Source organism: Symphalangus syndactylus, chromosome 7, assembly GCF_028878055.3.
Source record: "Symphalangus syndactylus isolate Jambi chromosome 7, NHGRI_mSymSyn1-v2.1_pri, whole genome shotgun sequence".
In the NCBI taxonomy this organism is placed as follows: domain Eukaryota; kingdom Metazoa; phylum Chordata; class Mammalia; order Primates; family Hylobatidae; genus Symphalangus; species Symphalangus syndactylus.
The window spans coordinates 141,858,823-141,882,552 of NC_072429.2; the positions used below are offsets into that span (position 1 = coordinate 141,858,823).

The window sequence follows — 23,730 nt, forward strand, 5'->3', positions numbered from 1 at the left end:
GGGAGGGGCCTCCTCTGGGGTTGGGGAAGATCTCCCAAGAGGAGAGGCCAAGCAGCAACTCGGGGAGGCCTGGAGCCAACGTTGGTTTCAGGGTTGAGCCAGGGTCAAGGTGGCAGTGGAAGTTAGAGGAGGAGCCTAAGGCCTCAGTAGTGGGAGCAGATGCTGAAACCCCCGGGAGCACTTTGGACTGTGCCCTAGGAGACGCGGGAACCAGGCCTGAGAGCAGAGTACTGGCAGCTGCACTTTGGAATGTGAAGCCTGGACGCAGGGAGGTCAGGCAGCCAGCTCATGGCAGCCCAGCCAGAGTCAGCCTGCTCTCCCCGCACTGAGCCAAGGCTGGGAGACAGCCTACCTCCCGCCAGAGCCAGCAGGCAGGTCCCAGCCCAGCCTGCCCCGTCCCGCCCCAGCCTGCCCCATCCCGCCCCTTCCCGCCCCAGCCTGCCCTGTCCTGCCATCTGCACTCCCCGTCAGGCCTGCTGGCCAGCTTGACAGTCCCTACCTTCCAAGTGACACAGGCAGCGGCAGCAGGGGCTGGATGGGGGAGGCCAAGAATCAGGGGCGCTCCCCCACAGGACCCCTGAATCATGGCCAGAGAAAGGTCAGGGCAGGATGAGGCCCGTGGCCACGGGCAGATCTCAGGTGCCTGACCTGTCCTACGAGCACACAGGGCAGGTGTGGCTCCTTCCCTCTTGAATCCAGAAAACAGGGCAGAGCTCATCTGTGGCCTCATCTGCCAGCCCCAGTAAGCGCGGGGCTCCGTGAGGCTGCCGGCTCATTCTTCGTGGGGCAGCAGCATCTGGCTTTCTGGCTCCAGACATCACCTGCTGGGCCAGGCCTTCAACCAGGTCCCTCCTGACAGCAGGCACCCCTGAGTCCAGACCCGAGACAGAGCTGGGAGGCAGCCTGCAGCAAGCGTGCCCCAAACTCCACGTGCGCCTCACCCAGTCCTGCGAGGGGAAAGTGCTCTTGAGCGTGTGGGAGGAAAGGGCAGCCCGGTCAAGGCTCCCCCTCTCGCTGGAGGCCCACCGCTCACTCTGACCCACGGGACGTCCCCCCACAGGCCCCACCAGCCTCCTGCCGTCATCTGAGACGACACCAGGACAAAAGTCTTCCACAACTACGGCCAAAGACCTCTTAGTTACGGAAGGTCTCCCTGAGCCTATTCTGGTTGGGAGGTTGCCTGATTTAAAATTTTAAAAGTTAAAAAAACAAAAGCCTCCGCATGAGAGCAGGCCCGTCCCGGCCTTATGATCTCTCTGCTCTGGCATGTGAGGAGGGACTGCCGCGTGAGGAGGAAGGAGGAGTCCTGTGTGAGGAGGGAGGAGTGCCGTGTGAGGAGGAGGGAGGAGTCCTGTGTGAGGAGGAGGGAGGAGTCCTGTGTGAGGAGGAGGGAGTGCCGTGTGAGGAGGAGGGAGTGCCGTGTGAGGAGGAGGGAGTCCCGTGTGAGGAGGAGGGAGGAGTCCTGTGTGAGGAGGAGGGAGGAGTCCTGTGTGAGGAGGAGGGAGTGCCGTGTGAGGAGGAGGGAGTGCCGTGTGAGGAGGAGGGAGTGCCATGTGAGGAGGAGGGAGGAGTCCTGTGTGAGGAGGAGGGAGGAGTCCTGTGTGAAGAGGAGGGAGTGCTGTGTGAGGAGGAGGGAGGAGTGCCGTGTGAGGAGGAGGGAGTCCTGTGTGAGGAGGAGGGAGTGCCGTGTGAGGAGGAGGGAGTCCTGTGTGAGGAGGAGGGAGTGCTGTGTGAGGAGGAGGGAGTCCCGTGTGAGGAGGAGAGAGTGCCGTGTGAGGAGGAGGGAGTGCCGTGTGAGGAGGAGGGAGTGCCGTGTGAGGAGGAGGGAGTCCTGTGTGAGGAGGAGGGAGTGCCGTGTGAGGAGGAGGGAGTCCCATGTGAGGAGGAGGGAGTCCTGTGTGAGGAGGAGGGAGTGCCGTGTGAGGAGGAGGGAGTGCCATGTGAGGAGGAGGGAGTCCTGTGTGAGGAGGAGGGAGGAGTGCCGTGTGAGGAGGAGGGAGTGCCGTGTGAGGAGGAGGGAGTGCCGTGTGAGGAGGAGGGAGGAGTGCCGTGTGAGGAGGAGGGAGTCCTGTGTGAGGAGGAGGGAGGAGTGCCGTGTGAGGAGGAGGGAGTGCCGTGTGAGGAGGAGGGAGTGCCGTGTGAGGAGGAGGGAGTGCCGTGTGAGGAGGAGGGAGGAGTGCCGTGTGAGGAGGAGGGAGTCCCGTGTGAGGAGGAGGGAGTGCTGTGTGAGGAGGAGGGAGTGCCGTGTGAGGAGGAGGGAGTGCCGTGTGAGGAGGAGGGAGTCCTGTGTGAGGAGGAGGGAGGAGTGCCGTGTGAGGAGGAGGGAGTGCCGTGTGAGGAGGAGGGAGTGCCGTGTGAGGAGGAGGGAGTCCTGTGTGAGGAGGAGGGAGGAGTGCCGTGTGAGGAGGAGGGAGTGCCATGTGAGGAGGAGGGAGTGCCGTGTGAGGAGGAGGGAGTCCTGTGTGAGGAGGAGGGAGTGCCGTGTGAGGAGGAGGGAGTCCCGTGTGAGGAGGAGGGAGTCCCGTGTGAGGAGGAGGGAGTGCCGTGTGAGGAGGAGGGAGTGCCGTGTGAGGAGGAGGGAGTCCTGTGTGAGGAGGAGGGAGGAGTGCCGTGTGAGGAGGAGGGAGTGCCATGTGAGGAGGAGGGAGTGCCGTGTGAGGAGGAGGGAGTCCTGTGTGAGGAGGAGGGAGTGCCGTGTGAGGAGGAGGGAGTCCCGTGTGAGGAGGAGGGAGTCCCGTGTGAGGAGGAGGGAGTGCTGTGTGAGGAGGAGGGAGTGCCGTGTGAGGAGGAGGGAGTGCCGTGTGAGGAGGAGGGAGGAGTCCTGTGTGAGGAGGAGGGAGTCCTGTGTGAGGAGGAGGGAGGGAGTGCCGTGTGAGGAGGAGGGAGGGAGTGCCGTGTGAGGAGGAGGGAGGAGTGCCGTGTGAGGAGGAGGGAGTCCTGTGTGAGGAGGAGGGAGTCCTGTGTGAGGAGGAGGGAGTGCCGTGTGAGGAGGAGGGAGTCCTGTGTGAGGAGGAGGGAGTGCCGCGTGAGGAGGAGGGAGGAGTCCTGTGTGAGGAGGAGGGAGTGCCGTGTGAGAAGGAGTGCTGCTGTGTAAGGAGGTAGATGCGGGGGGCGGGGTAGAGTTGGCATTCAGCCAGGTTCCTTACTCAGGACTCCATGGCCCTTGTTACAGTTATGGGTAGAAATGGAATCTCTGTGAGGTCTCCGGCTCCCCTTTCACCTGCCCCAAGGCAGGTCTCCAGTCCTCCCCCTCCTTTCTGATCATGGGCCCAAAGAGGCTCATTCAGAGAGAGGATCAGTCCCCTGCCCTGGGGACAGGAATGCTGAGCACATAGCGGTTTCCTGGAGGGCCCACGTGGGCGGCATGGAAGTTCCCCACCCCTTCCCGGAGACCACGCCCTGTGCCTCTCCTGTGTATCCCTTTATAATTAACTGCAAATGTGTTTCTCTGAGTTCCCTGAGCCACTCTTCCAAGTCAATTGAACGCAAAACAACGGGGCAGGGCTGCAGTATTGCTGGGAAAGAGGGTCCTGATCCAGACCCCAAGAGCGGGTTCTTGGATGTTGTGCAGGAAAGAATTTGGGGTGAGCCACCGAGCACAGTGAGAGAAGCAGGTTTATTTGAAATGGCTCCGTTCCAGGGTGGGGCGTGCTCAGAAAGCAGGAGGAGGAGGGCCTGTCCTCTTAGTGCCTCTGCTTACCAGAAACCTGGAATGTGCAGATGCGCTCACTAAGGATAGGGGCTGTGGGTGCCATCAGTGACCGTTCATCCTCCAACCTCAGGCTGCTCATTGAAATTATCTCTGAGTAAAGTGGCCTGCACTCTTGGGTTACCTGGACAGTCTGCGGGCTTGCTGGGAGATGCCCCATATGGCCACAAATATTCTGTAATTATAATTGGTGTCCATCTTGAGACGTGGCTATTTTTAGACCATAAGCATCAACCTTATAGGTGCCTTGTGAGTGCCTCCTACTCACTTCCAGATGGAGTCACTCTGGTCATGTTTCATTAAACCAGAGGCCTGGTGAGCAGTGGGAACCTCAACGTCGGGCCAGTCGGTGAGAAGTTCCAGAGGCTGGCCCTCGCAGCTCGTGTGTGTGTGTGTGTGTGTGTGTGTGTGTGTGTGTGTGTGTGTGTGTGTAGGTGTCTTGGGGCTAAGCCCTCACCCTGTGGGATCTGACACTATCTGCAGGTACTGAAATGGTGTTGGAGGACACCCGGCTGGTGTCCGCTGCAGAACTGACGGCTTGCTCAGTGGCTGGGAGACGCCCCCCACTCCCCCACATTTGGCCCTAGCAGTCTTGGGAGTCTTCTGTGTTGATGTCTTCTGTGTCGAGTGAGAGACAGGACAAATGGTTTGAGAGTTTTTTTCGAACAGCCCTCCTCCTAATGCAGCTTGCATTTTTCTGCATCAGAGGGTCCTGTCTTGAAGGGGGCAAACCCGCCCATGCTCTCGTCCCACAATTCTTACTGAGCCCCTGCGGTGGCAGGGATGGCCCCAGGTGCTGGCTGCACAGACAGAACCCCCTGCCCTCACCGCCAACTTTCTAGAGGGGAAGACGCGGACTGCTTCCGGCCACAGCCTACTGAAGCCTCCTGTCCGCACAGACAGCTGGGCCATCGCCCCCAAAGCTGTGGAAGCCCCACCCACGAAGCCATCATACCACGGCCAGGACATCTCGTGACACACAGAGCCCCAGCCTCAGCCTCCAGACACACACACACACGCACACACGCACCACACACACTCACTTATGCAAAACACACAGCCACATTGACTGCACCCCTAGATTTGAGACAGGGGTGTTACAGGTGTCTCTCGGCCCCAGCCCCCTCCTGACCACAGGGCCACCTGCCCACCCTCGCATTTCCCCACACCCTCCCCCTATTCCCGTGTGGGGTTCAGAAGACCCCTCCCTGGCGCTCACCCTGTCACCCAGAAAGGAAACGCACTGTCAGCTGGAGAACAGGCCAGTGGCAGAGCCCCAGCGCCCACAACCCCTCGGAGAGGGCCTAGCGGGAGGAGAGGCACCCACCGGTGGCGGAGCCCCAGTGCCCTGGCAGAAGCCAGCACCCACAACCTCCCACCTCCCAACCCTTGCCGGTCTCCCCACCCCTGCCTGGGGGATGGCCAAGGAACAGCCCAGCCTGGAGCGGGGAGCAGGGACAAGATGACCTCAGGAATCCCAAGCTGCGGGGGTGCCTGCGTCCTCCCCTCCCCTGCTCCACTCTGCAGGCCAGACCCCCAACACTGCTCCCCGACACTCTCCGAGGCACCCCTCCTCCGTGCTCACGCCCAAAACACGTCTGCTTACCAGTGGGCCTCCCACCCCGACCACGACGAGGACTGGCCACAAGTCCAGGTGTCAGTGACGGTCACCCCGACCTGGTCCCCTGTCCGGCCTCGCCAGGTCAGCACCTACCTCGCGCACGGGGTGGAAGGAGGCCGGGCCTGGCCGTGGCTCAGGCGCCACCTCGCTGGGGAAATTGGGAGGTGGTCTCAGCCCCCTTCTGGGCCTCAGCCTCCCCATCTGTCCCAAGGAGTCAGGGTAGGCCTGGGGGCGCGGGGACCCCCACCGCGGGCTCGCCGACTCCGCCCCCCGGAGGCCCCTCCCGCGTCCCGCCCCTGCCCCCGCCCCGGGGCCGCGCGGCTGCCTGGGAGGCTCCGGGCCAGCAGCGGTCCAGAGCGCGCGAGGTTCGGGGAGCTCGGCCAGGCTGCTGGTACCTGCGTCCGCCCGGCGGTGAGTCCGCGGGCCCCCGGCCGGGACGCCCCTGCCACCTGCGCGCACGCGCTCAGACCCGGCGGCCTCGGCTGCGGTGCACGCGGCCCCGGCCCAGCCACGCGCGGCGGAAGGCGCCCTGCGGGGGCCGGGGCGGGAGACGGTGGGAGAGAGCAAGCGGGGCGCACGGGGAGGCGCAGGAGAGGGGCTGGGGCTGCCGGTGGGTTGGTCCCCAGAGAGCTGAGCTTCTCCTCCCATCCCCCTCAGGCCTCCCCGAATGTTTCCAAAGATCTGGGGCGGGAGCGGGCGGAGACTGCCGCCAGGAGCCTCCCGGCCGGCCCAGGGCTGCGCAGCCACCGGAGCCCATCACCCAACTCCAGACGCTCCTGGCTCCTCTACGTGGGCCGGGAGAGACGGCCTTGCTGACTAGGGGAGGGGGCACGGGACCTTGCAGAGCTCCTGGCCGGAAAGGGAGGATTGACCGCCCCCCGCATGTCACTCCGGAGCACTGTAACCCGCCCCCGCTTCTTGTTCTGGCACTGGTGGTGCTTACGGTGAGGTCCAAGGAGCCCAGCCTCCCTGAGTGGACCGCCGGACCCCTCCGCATTCCGGGACACAGGAGAGGCTCCCGCCTCTGGCTGGCTGGTCAGCCCCTAGATACCTGGCTCCCGGGGGCCAGCTTCCCTGAGCCTGGGGATGAGCCTGCAGCCTGGGCCCCAGGGGCGCCCCCCACGGCCTTCCGGCTGGCTCCCCCCGGGCTCCATGGCCCACCCGGCCTTCCTAATTGCCTTCGGCTCCCACCGGTGCCTTAGCTCAGCCTGGTTGCCCAGCGGGTTGGGTGCCACCCAGTGGGCAGGTGGTGGCACCAGCTGGACCTGTTTGTGGCCCTGTATGCCAGGACTTCCTCAGAGACAGCTCAGGGACCCCCCACACCAGAACCTCACTTTAGGGGGGTGGGGGGAAGAGGAATTGGAGATCATTCCTCCTCGGGCTCCTCCCTGGAGACGAGGACAGGCCCCGCCGGACTTGGCACTGTTTTTGGCCATCTGGGGCTCCCACTCCCAACCCCAGGATGTCAGCCCAGGTCTCACGGTCGTGGCCTGCTGCTCTCCCCTCAGGGCCTCTGCGGGCCCCTCTCCAGATCTGTTCTCTGAGGCATCCTCCTTACCCCCAGTGCCCAGCACTAGCTCCCCAGGCCCGGGATGTCCCTCCCCCTCCTCTGCCCACGGCTGTCCCTGGCAGAAGGCAGCAGCCTCCCCCTCCAACACCATGCACTCACAAAACAGAGAATCACCACCCCAGCTGGGTGTGTTCCAGATTCTTTCTCCAACAGTGCAGAGTCCTGTGCAGAGGCCGAGGAGCAGTACACCGACCCATCTGGCCCCTTCCTGCTGGTGGGACCGGTGGCACGCAGCCTTGTCTCTCAGGGCCATTTCCCAGCCACAGAATGGGGAGTAGCAGATACTTAGTGGGCCGCGGTCCTCGGAACTGAGTAACATCAGGAATGGGGAGTGCTTTCCCCCTTGGCCATGCCCCACCCGGCCCCAGGTCTCCATTTCAGGGGAGCTGCCTGGGCCCAAGACACTGAGCTGCCCCATGGAAAATTCTAGACACAGATTAGCTAATATACACTGACAGACACACATATAGATGTGTATATAGATCTCTCTTTTTTTTTTTGAGACAGGGTCTCACTCTGTTGCCCAGGCTGCAGTGCAGTGGCATAATCATAGTACACTGCAGTCTTGAACTCCCTGGCTCAAGAGATCCTCCCACCTCGGCCTCCCAAGTAGCTGACCACAGGCGTGTACCACGCCCAGCTAATTTTTGTATTTTTTGTAGAAACAGGAGGTCTCACTGTGTTGCCCAGGCTGGTCTCAAACCCCTGGCCTCATGTGATCCTCCTGCTTTGGCCTCACATGGCATGGAGATGACAGGCATGAGCCGCTGTACCCAGCCCCAGACTAGCTAATATTATGACTGATCACCATTCCCCATTCCCCCACCCCAGGACCACTGGCAGAGGCCGCTCACTCTGCCTCCTTTTCTGTGGTTCTGAGAAGGCTGCTGAGTTTCCTCCTCTTGCCTGTGCAGCCCCCTTCTGCCAGGTTTCAGGAGGGGGATAGCCTAGAGCATGTATGCACTGAGTGAGGAGTGGGTCGGGAAAGAAGCAGGGAAGTCCTTGTGTGCTGGCAGGTCCCTGCCCCTCTTTGCTGTCTGTGTCCTCATCTGCAAAGTGGGGGTGCATGATCCTGGGGAGGAGCCAGGCACCACTCGGCCCCCTAACCAGCGCGTCTCTCCAGAGCAGACGGGCCGCTTTGGTTTGTGACCTCCAGACAGGACGGCCATCCTCTCCAGAATGAAGATCTTGCCAGTGCTGCTGGCTGCCCTTCTGGGTGTGGAGCGAGGTGAGGTGCCCTCGGAGACCCCAGACCTTTGTCCGGCTGTGCCCTGCTCCACTCCCTCTCCACCCCCTCCCCTGAGACGCCCCAGGGGTCCTTCCAGGCTGCTCCCAGCAGAGGGCTCACCCGGCCTGGCCACACTGTCTCACTGTGTGTGTGAGTGTCACTTGAGCTGCTCGACGGCCAGGGTGGGGTGTCACTGTCTTTGCTCTGCCTCCAGCCCAGGGCCTGGTATACAGTAATTTCTCAGTAAACGTCCACTAGGGTCAGGCCTGGGAGGGACACTGGAGGCTTCCCTGAGACAGGTGTGTCCTCCTTCCGCAGCCAGCTCGCTGATGTGCTTCTCCTGCCTGAACCAGAAGAGCAATCTGTACTGCCTGAAGCCAACCATCTGCTCCGACCAGGACAACTACTGCGTGACTGTGTCTGCCAGTGCCGGCATTGGTGAGTGCCATGCCTCAGACCGTGCCTTCCTCCCCTGGCCATCTCCCTAGCCCGGGCCGGGGCTCAGCGGAGGCCATTGCTGGCTGCCTGCAGCCGTCTGTCTCTCCCCTGACGGCCTTATTTCCCATGCAGGGAATGTCGTGACATTTGGCCACAGCCTGAGCAAGACCTGTTCCCCGGCCTGCCCCATCCCAGAAGGCATCAATGTCGGTGTGGCTTCCATGGGCATCAGCTGCTGCCAGAGCTTTCTGTGCAATTTCAGCGCGGCCGACGGCGGGCTGCGGGCAAGCACCACCCTGCTGGGCGCCGGGCTGCTGCTGAGCCTGCTGCCGGCCCTGCTGCGGTTCGGCCCCTGACCGCCCAGACCCTGTCCCCTGATCCCCCAGCTCAGGAAGGAAAGCCCAGCCCTTTCTGGATCCCACAGTATATGGGAGTCCCTGACTCCTCACGTGCCTGATCTGTGCCCTTGGTCCCAGGTCAGGCCTACCCCCTGCACCTCCCCCTGCCCCAGCCCCTGCCTCTGCCCCAAGTGGGGCCAGCTGCCCTCACTTCTGGGGTGGATGATGTGACCTTCCTTGGGGGACTGCGGAAGGGACGAGGGTTCCCTGGAGTCTTACAGTCCAGCGTTAGGACCAAGTCCCATGGACACGCTGACAGGGTCCCCAGGGAGACCGTGTCAGTAGGGATGTGTGCCTGGCTGTGTACGTGGGTGTGCAGTGCACGTGAGAGCACGTGGCGGCTTCTGGGGGCCGTGTTTGGGGAGGGAGGTGTGCCAGCGGCGTGGAAAGCCTCAGTCCCCTGTAGCCCCTGCTGTGGCACAGCCGCATGCACTTCAAGGGCAGCCTTTGGGAGTTGGGGTTTCTGCCACTTCCAGGTCTAGGCCCTGCCCCAAATCCAGCCAGTCCTGCCCCAGCCCACCCCCACATTGGAGCCCTCCTGCTGCCTTGGTGCCTCAAATAAATACAGATGTCCCCCAGCTTCCTGCTCTGAGTGTGGCTGCCCCTTGAGGGGAGAGGCAGAGCATCCCAGGTTTGGAGGGTCATGGGGTCTTCTGTGGTATGGCCCAGGGGGGTGGTGGGGGAGGAGGAGTCATCCCCTGAGCCACAGCCAGCTGCTTGCCTGACCTCAGAGGGAGCCCCTCCCCAGCGCTCTGGCCTTTCTCCTGCCCCAGGCTCAGCAGGTCAAGTGAGTTCCACCCCCCACAGCAGAAGGAGGTGTGAGGGGCATGGAGGAAAGAAAGCGGGTGCAAGAAGGAGCACGCTCAGGCTGGGGCAGCACCCAGGGCTCTAGGACTTGGGAATGGAGGGTGTCTGCCTGGACCCGCTGGTGCAGAGGGCACAAAAGCTGGGCTGGGGCAGGACAGACGGGCCGGAGCTTAGTGAGTGGCCGTGGGAGGGGCAGGGGGCTCCCACGCAGAAGCTCTGGGCAGCAGCCCTGACCCATCCGTGCCTGGACTGCAGCGCTGCCTGCTTCCCCCTGGCAAACAGGTGGCGGCCTCCTGACAGAGGAAGCTGGCCCAGGCCGCCGTCTGCAGTTGGGTGCTGTGTGCTGCCCGGAGGGCTCTTTGGGCTGGAGAGAGAAAACAAGAACAGACAGCCAGTGGAGGTGTGTTTGTTCATTTCTCCGGGACAGTGGGAGGGAGCCAGCCAGGATCTCAGCCACTCAGCACCCGACCCTGAATTTCCCCGGCTGGCCAGAAACTGTGGTGTGTGTGTCAGGATCCCAGGGGCACCGTCCAGCTGGAGGGGCCGGTGGTCAACGTGGAGGCCCGAGATTCCCAACCCCAGCAGCTGATGTGAATAGCCGGCTCCTCCCAGGTCCCTGAGGTCAAGGCAGGTCAAGGAGCTGTGTCCTCCTCCTGTGTCCATGAGGTAGTGATTCCTGTCTGAAACACGTGAATCATTACTGCCACCCATGAGGGGCCCACTGTAACGGAGCGAGAGGGCCTGGAAGGGGTCAGCGGGAGGAGGGGCCTGCCACCAACCAGCAGTCCCTGTGCAGGGACCCGGAGCCCATCCGAGCAGCCTGCAGAGACTGAGCTTGAGATTCTGTGGGGAGTTTGGATTCGCTGAGTGGGTCGCTCTGGCATTGAGAAATGCAAGCAGAGAACAGAGGGTGGAAACCAGATGGTCCAGGAGCCTGGGCACTGTAGCCAGGAGGACAGAGATCCCGGCGTTCGGGCCCCAGTGTGCAGTGCATTCACTGCATTGTTCACTGGGCATCGCAGGTGGCTTTGCTGGAGGGACAGACAGTCGATCATAGTGGAGCTGGTGAGGGGAAGCTGCACCCAAAAGCCGTGGCCAGGACCCTGGATCTGACTGCAGGGACACAGAAGCATGGTGGGCGCTGGGTGATGATAGAATTTCTAACAAATGCTTTGTTTCTGCTAAAGCGAATTTGCGCTTCCATCTCTGGCATCTCCTCCACTTCCCAGGTGAGCTCACTGGTTACTAAGCCTCAAAACCACACTGAGACGGGGGCGCAGTCATCCCTTCGTTTCCCCAGGGGAGACAGGCTCAGAGTGGAAGCCGCTTGCCCTCCTAGGATCTGGGACTTGGGGCCCAGCTCTCCCTCTGCTCTGGGTTTAGGGCTGAGGTCAGAGGCAGCCCTGACCTGCTGGTAGTGGGTAGAGTAGTCCCTCTGGGTTCCTGCTGCCCCACCCTCGGGAGGTGGGAGGCCCCCCAAGGACAGGTGGTTTCCGGGAGCAGAGGGAGGGAGCCCGTGTTGTGTCCTGGGCCTGGAGTAGAGAGGGGAGGAGCACTGAGTTTCGATTTCCTGAATCCTGGGGGAGGGAGAGGAGCGCTGAGTTTCAATTTCCTGAATCCTGGGGGAGAGAGAGGAAGGGAGCCTCATCTCAGGGCTCTGGACCTGAGCCTCCCGGCCGGGGCCCACCACACCCTGCTACGAGCTGGGATTTCCCAGTCTCCACACCGGCCCGGAACTGGGCCCCCTCCTCTCCACAGCCCATCCAGCCCCGTTCCTCGCTTCCCAGCATCTGCCAGCAGATGAGCCTTTGGAGGATGGGCGGCCCGTCCCGGCACTGCCCCTCACCCACCCCCCACCGCTCAACCCTTTAGGGGACTTCCTGCAGTGAGGCCCAGGCAGGATGCTGCACTGCCTCCCCCTTCCACAGCCTCTGCTCCCTTGACACCCCCGCCCTCTGCGGTGCCTTGCAGGAGTCGCCAGCCTGTGGGCCTGGGACCGTTTCACACGCCGTCCACGGTCGTGGAAACCCGGCAGCCACAGCAGGCCTGGGCCCACGGTTCCTCCACCCCTCTGTCAGCTCCCAGCAAGTCTTCCTGGGGGGCCCCAGCCCTGAGTGTGAGACCCTCCAGGCTGCTTCTGGACCTCGGGCTGGAGCTGAGCCCAATCCTGGCTGGAAATGAGCGCAGGGTCGGCCGCCTGGAGGAAGGCCCTCCAGTCTCCGAGCCCCACCCTGGGGAATTTGCTGGGACCCCTTGAAGGCCACAGGCCAGACCCCAGGGGTTAATAAGGGGACAAAGTCCTTGGGTGAACACGTGCATTTACTATCTGAGCCAGCGGGCAGCTAGGCTGCTGGGTGAGGGGGTCTCTGGGCTGCTGGGCGGCCAGGCGGGGGCATCGGGGCAGGAGCTGAGGGCTGCTCTGGGCAACCACCCTGAGCTCCTGTTTACCCACCAGGGGCAGTGCCAGGGTGGGCTGGGCTCACAGCAGGGCCCAGAGGAAGGGGCCCAGGCTGAGCAGGAGCTGCCCGACCGCCTGGCCCCAGAGGCCACGCCACACTGTGGCCGCCTGGTTACAGCGGCTCTTTTCACAGCAGGTCATGCCCAGCTTCTCAGTCTTCAAGTCAATCAGTCCATCCTCAGTTTCTATGGGGTAAGACCCTCCAGGGAACACAGGATGGGTGAGGTTCATAATCTGGACACACAGGGAGGGCCACAGCCCTTGCTAGTATAGCTGAACTTCTGCCCTGTGGGCAAGAGAGGAGGGTGTCTGGCACAGGAGGCCCCACCCGACCCCCTCGGACCCGCCCCAGGACCGTCGCCTTCAGGGAACCTTGAAACCAGTGGGGACACCACAGAGACAAGTAGAAGAGAACGGGCAGCGGCCCCAGGCCCCACACCAAGTCTGCGGTCCATTAGATGGAGGTCCCTAGCTCTGTCCCCAGATCTAAGCTTCCACCAGGCCAGGGGGCTCAAGGCAGAGCCCCTGGGATGCTGCCGGAGAGTGCCCTGCCCACCCCTTACCTGCTACAGACGCTGGGTCCCACCCAGGACTCACCATTGATAGTGCAGGTGACCACAGAGGAGGGGCAGCTTTGAGCCTGCATGTGATAGGAGACGGGGTGGCACATGCTGGGGTCCAGGACACCGTAATACTGGAAGCTCTCAAGGCCCTGGCCTGGGATGGGGCGGGGAGGGTGCAGGTCAGGGTCGCAGGCTGAAGGGTGGGTTCCAGTCCCTCTCACCAGCACAGGCAGCAGGCCTGGGCAGCGCACAGGTAGGCTCAGGCGCCCTTGGCTACTCAGAATTGTGGGCAGGGTCCTGCTGGCATCTGGAGCCCCCAGCATCGGGAGGGTCTTACTCCCACCTTCAGGCCTCCTTCCCATCCTCCACCCTCAGCCAGCAGCAGCACAGGGCCAGTGACCTTCATGGTCTTGGGTATGGGTGCATTGAGGGCAGGTGTGGCACAGAGGCTCCGAGCCTGGAAAGAGCTAGGGGAGGCCTTGCACCCCCGAGCCTGGGAACCTCTGCCCCACTTCTGGTTTGTGATGAGGAACCCAGATTGCTTGTGTAAAATGCACACAGCTGATGGCCTCATCCCATCATCTCACAGTATGGGAACTGAGGGGTAGAAACCCTTCCTTCCTGAGTTGGCTGCTCTGGAAGGCAGACGTGACCTTGAGCAAGACCCCCCTCACCCCACCCCTTCTCTGCGTGGGGCCTCCCAGAGCTCAGGGTGTGAGCAGAACAGACCCGGAAGGAGGAGAGGCTGCGGTGAGGAGAGGAGGGAGAGGTTGGCCCCTGGGGTGGGAGGACGCCTTAGAAGAAGAAGTTCTGACTCAATAGAGAGGAGGGTCCTGGACTAGGCCCGAGTTTCAGCTTCAGTTTCCTGGTACAGCACAGTGTCGGTGTCGGAAGCAGGAGAGAAAAGCAGCCATGAGACTCAGGTCACACCCAGGGCCAGGCCCTTCCTGCTCAGGATGAGGGTCTCTGGCTGAGCCCACCACTGGCAGGCCTCCGAGCAGACAGAGCCTGGGAGGGGCCAGCGGAGCAACCAGCTCTGACACTGAGACCCCAGGCCAGGCACCCCCTGTTTTCTGTGCAGGGAGCAGAGGCCCCTGTAATGGGGTGGGACGACATGGGGGCTCTCTCGGTGGGGGGATCCAGAACTGTCCTGGCCCCTCCTGGAACCACCCCTGTCCCTCCCCATCAGTGCCCCCTGCCCACCCCCATCACACCCACACCCGAATTTGTTCTTCAGGGAGAATCAGAAGACACAGGAAATGAGCCAGGGGTGACTGCAGACTCCGCCCCCCCCCCCCCCAACCAGGTGCTGGGCAGAAGGAAGAGAGGGCTGCCTGGGCTGCGGGGACAGGGCCCTTGATGAAGACAGATAAAGGCAGCAGACCTGCATAAGGATGGGTCGCCTCTCCGGTGGGTGGTCCCCTCCGAAAAGCAGAATCCACTCTGCGCCCTCAGGTCTCTGCTTGGAAACTCCATGGCATCTGAGAGGATGGGCCAGGTGAGGTGGGGGGGTGCTGCTGAGGGCAGGGAGGACAAGGGCGGAGCTGGAGGCGTCAGGCACAGAAGACCCCCCAGTGACTCGGGGCAGCTGTGGGCAAGGCTCGGGCCCAAGAGGCCTGACTGCCCCGCCCAGCAGCGCACCAGAGCACAGGTCAGACCTGAAGGGGCAGTGCCAGCAGGGCCCATGGTCCTCGGGTCACTGCCGGCCCTGCAGCCACACTGCTCAGGTCCCAGGGCCTGATGGTGGCTGAGCCAGACGTCATAACACCAAGCAATGGAGAAGTTAGAATATTGCTGGGGATACTGACTTGTATTTTTGAATCTTAAAATATATGTTTTAATCTGACCGTCCATAAGCAGTGCATGTTACATGCCAGTCAGAGCACGAGCATCCCCAAGAGGTGTGCACTCTGTGTATCTATGGATAATGCAAGCACGGCTTTCACACAGCAAGTTATCCTCACTCCGTGTGATCAACTCTGATATCTTCTACTTCATTTGAAAAAGTATTGATTGTGTCCCACTTGATTGATTTTACACCCTCTATGCACATGGTCCCCAGTTTATTGGCAGGGGGGTTATTTTGTGTTTTGTTTTTGTGTTTGAGATGGAGTCTTCCTCTGTCGCCCAGGCTGGGGTGCAGTGGCATGATCTCGGCTCACTGCAACCTCCAGCTCCTGGGTTCCAGCGATTCTCCTGCCTCAGCCTCCCGAGTAGCTGGGACTACAGGCGCCTGCCACCACGCCCGGCTAATTTTTGTATTTTTAGTAGAGATGGGGTTTCATCATGTTAGGCTGGTCTCAAACTCCTGACCTCAAGTGATTTGCCTGCCTCAGCTTCCCAAAGTGCTGGGATTACAGGCATGAGCCACCACACCTGGCCTGTTTTGTTTTTTGAGGTAGGGTCTCCCTCTGTCGCCCAGGCTAGAGTGCAGTGGTACAATCACAGCACATTGCAGCCTCAACCTCCCTCCCAACCTCAACCTGCAGGGGAGGGGAGGGAGAGGAAGGGAGGCTCATCTCAGGGTTCTGAACCTGAGCCTCCCGCCAGGGTTTTCCCGGTCTCCCCACTGGCCCGGAACTGGGCGCCCTTGTCTCTGCAGCCCCATCCAGCCCCCACTTCCCAGCATCTGCCCGCAGATGAGCCTCCGGAGGATGGGCAGCAGGTCCTGGCACTGCCCCTCACCTGCCCCCCACCACTCAGCCCCTGTGGGGACCTCAGGAGGTAAGGCCCAGGCAGGACCCTGTGCCACCTCCCCCATCCACAGCCTCTGCCCCCCTTGACACCCTGGTTACAGCGGCTCTTTCCACAGCAGGTCATGTCCAGCTTCTCAGTCTTCAAGTCAACCAGTCCATCCTCAGTTTCTATGGGGTAAGACCCTCCAGGGACCACAGGATGGGTGAGGTTCATAATCTGGACACACAGGGAGGGCCACAGCCCTTGCTAGTGTAGCTGAACTTCTGCCCTGTGGGCAAGAGAGGAGGGTGTCTGGCACAGGAAGCCCCACCCGACCCCTTCAGACCCTCCCCAGGACCGCCCCCTTCAGGGAACCTTGAAGCCAGTGGGGACACAGAGACAACCAGGAGACAAGCAGGAGAGAACGGGCCGCGCCGAGTCTACAGTCCTCCCAGGCTGAAGCGATCCTCCTGCCTCAGCTTCCAAGTAGCTGGGACCACAGGCACCCGCCACTACCCCCAGGTATTTTTTTTTTTTAATTTTATAGAGATGGGATCTCACCATGTTGCCCAGGATGATCTTGAACTGTTGGGCTCAAGTGATCCCCCTGCCTCAGCCTCCCAAAATGCTGGAATTGTAAGCGTGAGCCTCTGCACCTGGCCTGGTCCACAATTTAAAAACACACAGCCACCACTCCCTCTCCAGAAAGCACCCAGATCCCTTTGGGAGAACCAGCCTCCTCCATGGAGGAAAGCTTGGGATCTGCTTTCCCACCTGGGGAGGAGAGGGATGTGTGGAAAATCCTTCTGACGGACTTCCCCTCAGTGCCTGATCCATACTCAAAAGTAGAAAAAGTAAGAAATATACAAAAATAGTAGATACACCGAGACAGTTCCCCAAATAGCTGAGCGAATAGCGCAGAGGCAATATTGAAGACCTGATAGCTGAGACATTTCCAGAACTGTTAAAGTGCATCCAGCCACAGATCAGGCAGCCCAGAAAATTCCAGGCAGCGTCAACAAATAAATAGCCCGATATGCACCCGTGAAAATGCGGAAGACCAGAGAAAAAAGTCCTGTTAACAGCCAGAGAAAAAGATCAGCCACCAGGGGGCGGTAGTGAGAAGGACAACTGTGGAAGCCGGGAGAGATGACAGCCTTGAGTTCCACAGACAATGGAAGAAAGACCGTCAGACAGACAGGTTGTCACCAATATACTTGCACTAAAAGAAAATCTTTTTTTTTGGACAGGATCTCACTTTGGAGTGCAGTGGTGGGAACACAGCTTATTGTAGCCTTGACCCAGGCTCAAGCGATCCTCCCACCTCTGTCCCCGGAGTAGCTGGGATGACAGGTGTGCACCACCACGCCCAGCTAATTTTTGTATTTTTGTAGAGGCAGGGTTTCGCCATGTTTCCCCAGCTGGTCTCAAACTCCATTGCTCAAGGAATGCTGGGACTACAGGTGTGAGCCACAGCACCGGCCAAAAACGTGTTTTAAAAAGTGATCTTGCCGGGCACAGTGGCTCATGCCTGTAATCCCAGCACTTTGGGAGGCCGAGGCGGATGGATCACAAGGTCAGGAGTTAAAGACCAGCCTGGCCAAGACGGTGAAACCCTGTCTCTACTAAAATTAGCCAAGTGTGGTGGCAGGCGCCTGTAATCCCAGCTACTCGGGAGGCTGAGGTAGGGAATTGCTTGAACCTGGGAGGCAGAAGTTGCAGTGAGCCAAGATCACGCCACTGCACTCCAGCCTGGCGACAGAGACAGACTCTATCTCAAAAAAAAAAAAAAAAAGAAAGAAAAGAAAAGTGATCTTTAGGCTGGACACGGTGCCTCTCACATGTAATCCCAGCACTTTGGGAGGCCTAGGCAGGAGGATCGCTTGAGCCCAGGAGTTCGAGACCAGCCTGACCAACATGGAGAAACCCGTCTCTACTAAAAATACAAAAAAATTAGCCGGGCGTGGTGGCGCATGCTGGTAGCCCCAGCTACTCAGGACGCTGAGGCAGGAGAATCGCTTGAACCCAGGAGGCAGAGGTTGCGGTGAGCCGAGATTGTGCCATTGCACTCCAGCCTGGGCAACAAGAGCAAAACTCCATCTCAAAAAAAAAAAAAAAAAAAAAAAGGTGATATTTAGGCCAGGCACAGTGGCTCATGCCTGTAATCCTAGCACTTTGGGAGGCCGAGGTGGGTGAATCACTTGAGGTCAGGAGTTCAAGACCAGCCTGGCCAACATGGTGAAACCCCATCTTTACCAAAAATACAAAAATTAGCTGGGCATGGTGGCATGCGCCTGTGATCCCAGCTACTCAGGAGGCTGAGGCAGGAGAATCACTTGAACCCAGGAGGCAGAGGTTGCAGTGAGCCAAGATCTCGCCACTGCACCCCAGCCTGGGCAACAGAGCAAGACTACATCTCAAAAAAAAAAAACAGTGATCTTTAGCCAGAAGGAAAATGGTCCTATTCAGAATCAGAGATACCTCAAGTAATGAAGCACAAATTCGTAAAAATGTGGCGAATCTAAATGAACATCAATTCTATTAAAAAAGATAAATAGCAGCCAGGTGTGGTGGCTCACGCCTGTAATCCCAGCACTTTGGGAGGCCGAGGCGGGCAGATCACTTGAGGTCAGGAGTTCAAGACCAGCCTGACCAACATGGTGAAACTTCATCTCTACTAAAAATACAAAAAAATTAGCCAGGTGTGGTGGCACATGCCTGTAATCCCAGCTACTAGGGAGGCTGAGATGGGAGAATCACTTGAACCCAGAAGGCCTCTCACGCCATTGCATTCCAGCCTGGGCGACAGAGCAAGACTCCATCTCAAAAAAAAAAAAGTTCTGTCTTGTGGGAGATTTACGTTTTTGTGGTGAAATTAAAATTCATACCATAAGGCTGGTCGCGGTGGCTCATGGTTGTAATCCCAGCACTTTGGGAGGCCGAGGCAGGCAGATCACGAGGTCAGGAGATCGAGACCACGGTGAAACCCCATCTCTACTAAGAATACAAAAAATTAGCCGGGCGTGGTGGCAGGCGCCTGTAGTCCCAGCTACTCGGAGAGGCTGAGGCAGGAGAATGGCGTGAACCCGGGAGGCAGAGCTTGCAGTGAGCCGAGATTGCGCCACTGCACTCCAGCCTGGGCGACAGAGCGAGACTCCGTCTCAAAAAAAAAAAAAAAATTCATACCATAAATACAAACCCAGAAAGGAGTGAATACGATGAGGCGAACCCACTGGGCGGTTACACGGTGGCCCACAGCTGTAGTCCCCGCTACTCAGAAGGCTGAGGCAGGAGGACGGCTGGAGCCCAGGAGTTCAAGACCCACGTGGGCAACATAGTACGATGGAGCAGGGACCCCTCCTAGGTGCCTGCCAGGCTCTCCCAAGCTTGGAAATCAAGGAACACTCTTGAATCCCTTCAAGGGAAATTCCAAGCGCCTTGCCAGCCTTGAAAGGTAAGTGGGCAGCCTGCCAGGCAAGGCGACGGGAGCACGGGTGTCCCAAGCAGGCCACAGCCACGGGTGGTTTGCTTCCCTATAGAAGCTAAAGCATAACATACATTCTCAAGTCTTTCAGAAACCCCGATCCGGTGGAAAATGCCGCTGCTATCACAGAGACCCAGATAAGGGGGAACCGAGGACCGAACTCTGGCCGTGTTCTCTGTTCTGAATTTCTTCTTGAGAGGCCGGGAGGGAGTCACACCTGTGGGCCACTAATGTGTGCCCCCATGCACACAGCACACTTGGCATAACTCACTCCATCTTAGAAAGAGACTCCATTGTATATCTTACAGGGCACTTGGCCAACAAGGGTAAGATGTTTTGCTTAATAAACAAGTTAAAAATAAAGCCTGCATCCAAACAGATGAGGACGCAAGCAAGCGCAGTCTTCCGACGTCACTTCTCACGGGAGGCCTCTGTGACTGTGGAAGGACAGGCCCCGGCAGAACTCACCATCTGCCACCTGAGGCTCCACCACCTCGAAGACATCCTCGCAAGATCCACAGACTGGCCCAGACCAGGAGGTTTCTGTCTTCTTCTTCTCGTGTCTTCTTCACTCCCCTGGACTGGTTCATGAACCCTTTCTCCTATCTCTGTTTCCTCTGGATGTTAAATGCTACTTTCTTTGTTGCGGAACGTTAACCTATAACATGTATATACTGATTAAGTACACTATTACGTTGTCGTCTGCAATATTGGCTGATGTGTGGAGTGGCTTGAGCCCGTGTGACTGCAGCTCTCACTACCGAGGGGAAAGGGAGCACTAAGCAGCATGCCTCGTTGGGAACGCCATGTGGCTCGTGGCTTTAGGGACTGAAATAGCCTCAATAAAATTCTGACATCGTGAAAGACACAGGCATGCTTGGATGTGATTATGTCTAACTTTGCACTGCTCGTGACACCCCATGTAGTGGTTAATGATTTTGCCTGCAACTTCTGCTTTCCTGAAATGTACCCATGCCCCTAAAAACCCCAGCTCGTGAGCCACTGGGGAGTTTGGGTCTTAAGCGTGAGCTGTCCGTTCTCCTTGCTTGGTACCATGCAATAAATATCATTTTTCCTCTGCTGCAAATTGTAACATCAGTGTTTGACTTTACTGCCCTGGGTGAGAGGAGCCCAGCTCGGTTCAGTAACTGTAGAAGACTGTAAGAGGCGTCCAAACTGGAGTGACCCCATCATGAATAAAAGCTGAATAAAGCCAAACCTGCTGGGTGACATTCCCAGGGGTTGGGCATTGTTAGTCACAACATGCTTATGGTTGAGGGAACGAGTTAATAATGCTAACTAATTAATCAGACGCAGAACTTAAGGACATGTCCCAACATTTTAAGAACAAAAAACATTCTAAGTTGGAGAATAAGATTTGCTTTAAAAATAATGGCATAGGAGTCAGGTATGGTGGCTCACACCTGTAATCCCAGCACTTTGGGAGGCCGAGGTGGGCAGATCACTTGAGGTCAGGAGTTCGAGACCAGCCTGGCCAACATGGTCAAGATACCTCCAAATCTTTATTTATTTATTTATTTTGGAGACAGGGTCTCATTCTCACTCTGTTGCCCAGGCTTTTTTTTTTGGAGACGTAGTCTCACTCTGTCGCCCAGGCTAGAGTGCAGTGGCACAATCTCGGCTCACTGCAACCTCTGCCACCCAGGTTCAAGCAATTCTCCTGCCTCAGCCTCCTGAGTAGCTGGGATTACAGGCGCCTGCCACCAGGCCTGGCTAATTTTTGTGTTTTTAGTAGAGACGGCATTTCACCATCTTGATCAGGCTGGTCTCGAACTCCTGACCTCGGGTGATCTGCCTGCCTCGGCCTCCCAAAGTGCTGGGATTACAGACATGAGCCACTGTGCCCGGCTTTAACTCTTCTATAAATAGATTACCAACAGACAAAAGAAAATTTAAGGCATAAAGCATTAATAGCAGTTAAAAGGTTTAATTCAAAATGATAAAAAATACTGTTAACCCAAAGATGATAATTCTAAATTTTTTAACATCTATTAAATGTACAGAAAATAAATAAAACTAAAGTTGAGAGAACTAAAAAGAGAAAGAATCATACTCTGAGGCCCTGTAACACCCCTTGTAATAGCAGATGAAAAATCAACAAAGATAGAGAGTTAAAACAGGATAAATAGGCCGGTCACGGTGGCTCACGCCTGTAATCCCAGCACTTTGGGAGGTGGGCAGATCACGAGATCAGGAGTTTGAGACCAGCCTGGCCAACGTAGTGAAAAACCGTCTCTACTAAAAATACAAAAAAGATTTAGCCAGGCGTGGTGTGTGCCTGTAGTCCCAGTTACTCAGGAGGCTGAGGCAGGAGAATCGCTTGAACCCGGGAGGCAGAGGTAGTGGTGAGCCAAGGTTGCACGACTGCACTCCAGCCTGGGCAACAGAGCAAGATTCATCTCAAAAAAAAAAAAAAACAGGATGAACAAAAGAAATTAATGGAGGCTAATCATGTCAGCTCACCCCTGCAACCCTAGCGCTTTGGGAGGCAGAGGTAGGAGGGCTTCCTGAGCACAGGACAACATAGCAGGACGCATTTTTTTTTTTTTTTTTTTTTTTGAGGCAGAGTCTTGCTCAGTTACCAGGCTGGAGTGCAGTAGCACGATCTTGGCTCACTGCAACCTCCACCTGGCAGGTTTAAGTGATTCTCCTACCTCAGCCTCCCAAGTAGCTGGGATTATAGGCACGCACCACCACGCCAAGCTAATTTTTGCAATTTTGGTAGAGACGGGGGTTTCACCATATTGGCCAGGCTGGTCTCAATCTCTTGACCTTGTGATCCACCAGCCTCGGCCTCCCAAAGTGCTGGGATAAAAGGCATGAGCCACTGCACCCAGCGACCCTGTATCTTTAAAGCAAATTTTAAAGCCGGGCCCAGTGGCTCACGCCTGTAATCCCAGCACTTTGGGAGGCCAAAGTGGATGGATCACCTGAGGTCAGGAGTTTGAGACCAGCCTGGCCAACATGGTGAAACCCCCATCTCTACTAAAAATACAAAAATTAGCCGGGTGTGGTGGTGCACCCCTGTAATCCCAGCTACTCTGGAGGCTGAGGTGGGAAAATTGCTTGAATCTGGGAGGCAGAGGCTGCAGTGAGCCGAGATCACACCACTGCACTCCAGCCTAGGCAACAGAGCGAGACCCCGTCTCAAAACCAAAAAAAAAAAAAAATTTTCAATTTAAAAATTTTAAAAATAAAACACATTTTAAAATTAAAAAAAGAAAGGTAACCAACATAGAAAACTGGACACAGCAATTCCAGAACACACATCCTTTTCAAGTACACACAAACATTTACAACTATTGATCACATAATGAGGCATGAGAAAGTTTCCACAAATTAATTGAAATCATACAGAGTAGCTTCTCTAATTACAGTTAAATTAGACTAGAAATTATTACCCAAAACAAGAAAATGCTCCTCTGTTTGGAAATGAATAAGTATATTGATAAATAACCCATGTGTCACAGAAGAAATCAAAATGAAAATAGGATTTCGCTCTGTTGCTGAATGCAACAGGAATGCAGAGGGTACAGTCGAAGCTCACTGCAGCCCTGACCTCCTGGGCTCAAGTGATCCTCCCGCCTCAACCTCCTAAGTAGCTGAGACCCCAGGCACGCACCACCACATCTCGCTAGTTTTTGATTTTTTTTTTTTTTTTTTTTTTTTTGAGACAGAGTTTTGCTCTTGTTGTCCAGGCTAGAGTGCAGTGGCACGATCTCGGCTCTGCAACCTCTACCTCCAGGTTCAAGCGATTCTCCTGTCTCAGCCTCCCGAGTAGCTGGGACAACAGGCATGCACTACCACACCTGGCTAATATTTTTTTTTTTTTGAGACGGAGTCTTGCTCTGTCACCCAGGCTGGAGTGCAGTGGCGCGATCTCGGCTCACTGCAAGCTCCGCCTCCTGGGTTCATGCCATTCTCCTGCCTCAGCCTCTCCGAGTAGCTGGGACTACAGGCGCCCGCCACCACGCCTGGCTAATTTTTTTGTATTTTTAGTAGAGACGGGGTTTCACCGTGGTCTTGATCTCCTGACCTCGTGATCCGCCCTCCTCAGCCTCCCAAAGTGCTGGGATTGCAGGCATGAGCCACCGCGCCCAGCCTTAACTGCATGCTTTGAGAGAACTGTATCCACTGTTAGGTCTCAGAAACCAATACCCTAAAATATGGCACTTTGACATGCTGAAGAAACTTCAAGAACTTTCTGTCCTCCCCCACAACCCACAGACTCTCCCAAAGTCCGGATGGAGTTCTCTGAAGCTCCATTGTCTGCCTAAAGTCCGGTCTCACCAAGAACAATTGTGTTTTCTTCCCCTACCCCCAGACAAAGAATGTCACCATACCTGAACAAACCCTTTCACAAGAGAATAATGTCTGACCCTCAGGCCGATTCACATTCCAAAGAGAACTATCTACAAGTTAATCTCTGCTCCCTGCTCCACTGCCCTCAGAATCCTCTTCTCTCCCCATGGCCTGTGTGGCCAGGATGGTCCCTAAGCGTCTGAACACCGCTGGGGGGTGCGGGATATCGCTCTGTGTTTTCCCCTGTGGACACATTAATACACCTCTGCACCTTTTCGCCAGTTAATCTGCCTTTTCTGAGTTGAGTTTTCATGGAAATGTCAGGCGTTAAAAGGGAAGATTTCCCATTGGCTCTTACCGTCATACATTAAAAAAAACATTCAGGCTAGGCACGGTGGCTCATGCCTGTAATGCCAGCACTTTGGGAGGCCAAGGCTGGAGGTCAGGAGTTGGAG

General features: G+C 57.7%; 2 protein-coding genes across 28 annotated transcripts; both read left to right on the forward strand.

Annotated features, from left to right (window-relative positions):
- The first annotated feature begins 3,602 nt into the window (after nucleotides 1–3,602).
- LY6E (lymphocyte antigen 6 family member E) lies at nucleotides 3,603–9,542 on the forward strand. Of its 5 annotated transcripts, none has more exons than XM_055287478.2 (5): nucleotides 5,628–5,741; nucleotides 5,988–6,274; nucleotides 8,024–8,128; nucleotides 8,447–8,566; nucleotides 8,699–9,542. In XM_055287478.2, exons 3-5 carry the CDS (start codon nucleotides 8,080–8,082, stop codon nucleotides 8,920–8,922), a joined length of 393 nt encoding a protein of 130 aa, XP_055143453.1. In that variant the 5' UTR covers nucleotides 5,628–5,741; nucleotides 5,988–6,274; nucleotides 8,024–8,079; the 3' UTR covers nucleotides 8,923–9,542. The 5 variants fall into 5 exon arrangements, with proteins under 5 accessions (XP_055143449.1, XP_055143451.1, XP_055143452.1 ...); XM_055287479.2 differs by having other exon boundaries at nucleotides 8,029–8,128; XM_055287476.1 differs by lacking the exon at nucleotides 5,988–6,274 and having other exon boundaries at nucleotides 5,609–5,741.
- A 323-nt stretch (nucleotides 9,543–9,865) lies between these two features.
- LOC129486886 (uncharacterized) lies at nucleotides 9,866–20,039 on the forward strand. 23 transcript variants are annotated; one of them, XM_063643643.1, is made up of 7 exons: nucleotides 10,959–11,000; nucleotides 12,363–12,421; nucleotides 14,030–14,290; nucleotides 15,395–15,516; nucleotides 15,605–15,663; nucleotides 15,824–15,990; nucleotides 19,332–19,820. In XM_063643643.1, the coding sequence occupies exons 3-7, from the start codon at nucleotides 14,267–14,269 to the stop codon at nucleotides 19,542–19,544; spliced, it is 585 nt and encodes a 194-aa protein (XP_063499713.1). In that variant the 5' UTR covers nucleotides 10,959–11,000; nucleotides 12,363–12,421; nucleotides 14,030–14,266; the 3' UTR covers nucleotides 19,545–19,820. The 23 variants fall into 23 exon arrangements, 15 of the variants coding, with proteins under 15 accessions (XP_063499708.1, XP_063499706.1, XP_063499713.1 ...); XM_063643634.1 differs by lacking the exons at nucleotides 10,959–11,000; nucleotides 12,363–12,421 and adding an exon at nucleotides 14,653–14,693 and having other exon boundaries at nucleotides 14,214–14,290; nucleotides 15,343–15,516; nucleotides 15,590–15,663; XR_010121974.1 differs by lacking the exons at nucleotides 15,395–15,516; nucleotides 15,605–15,663; nucleotides 15,824–15,990 and adding an exon at nucleotides 9,866–10,171 and having other exon boundaries at nucleotides 10,794–11,000; nucleotides 19,332–20,039.
- Nucleotides 20,040–23,730: the final 3,691 nt, after the last annotated feature.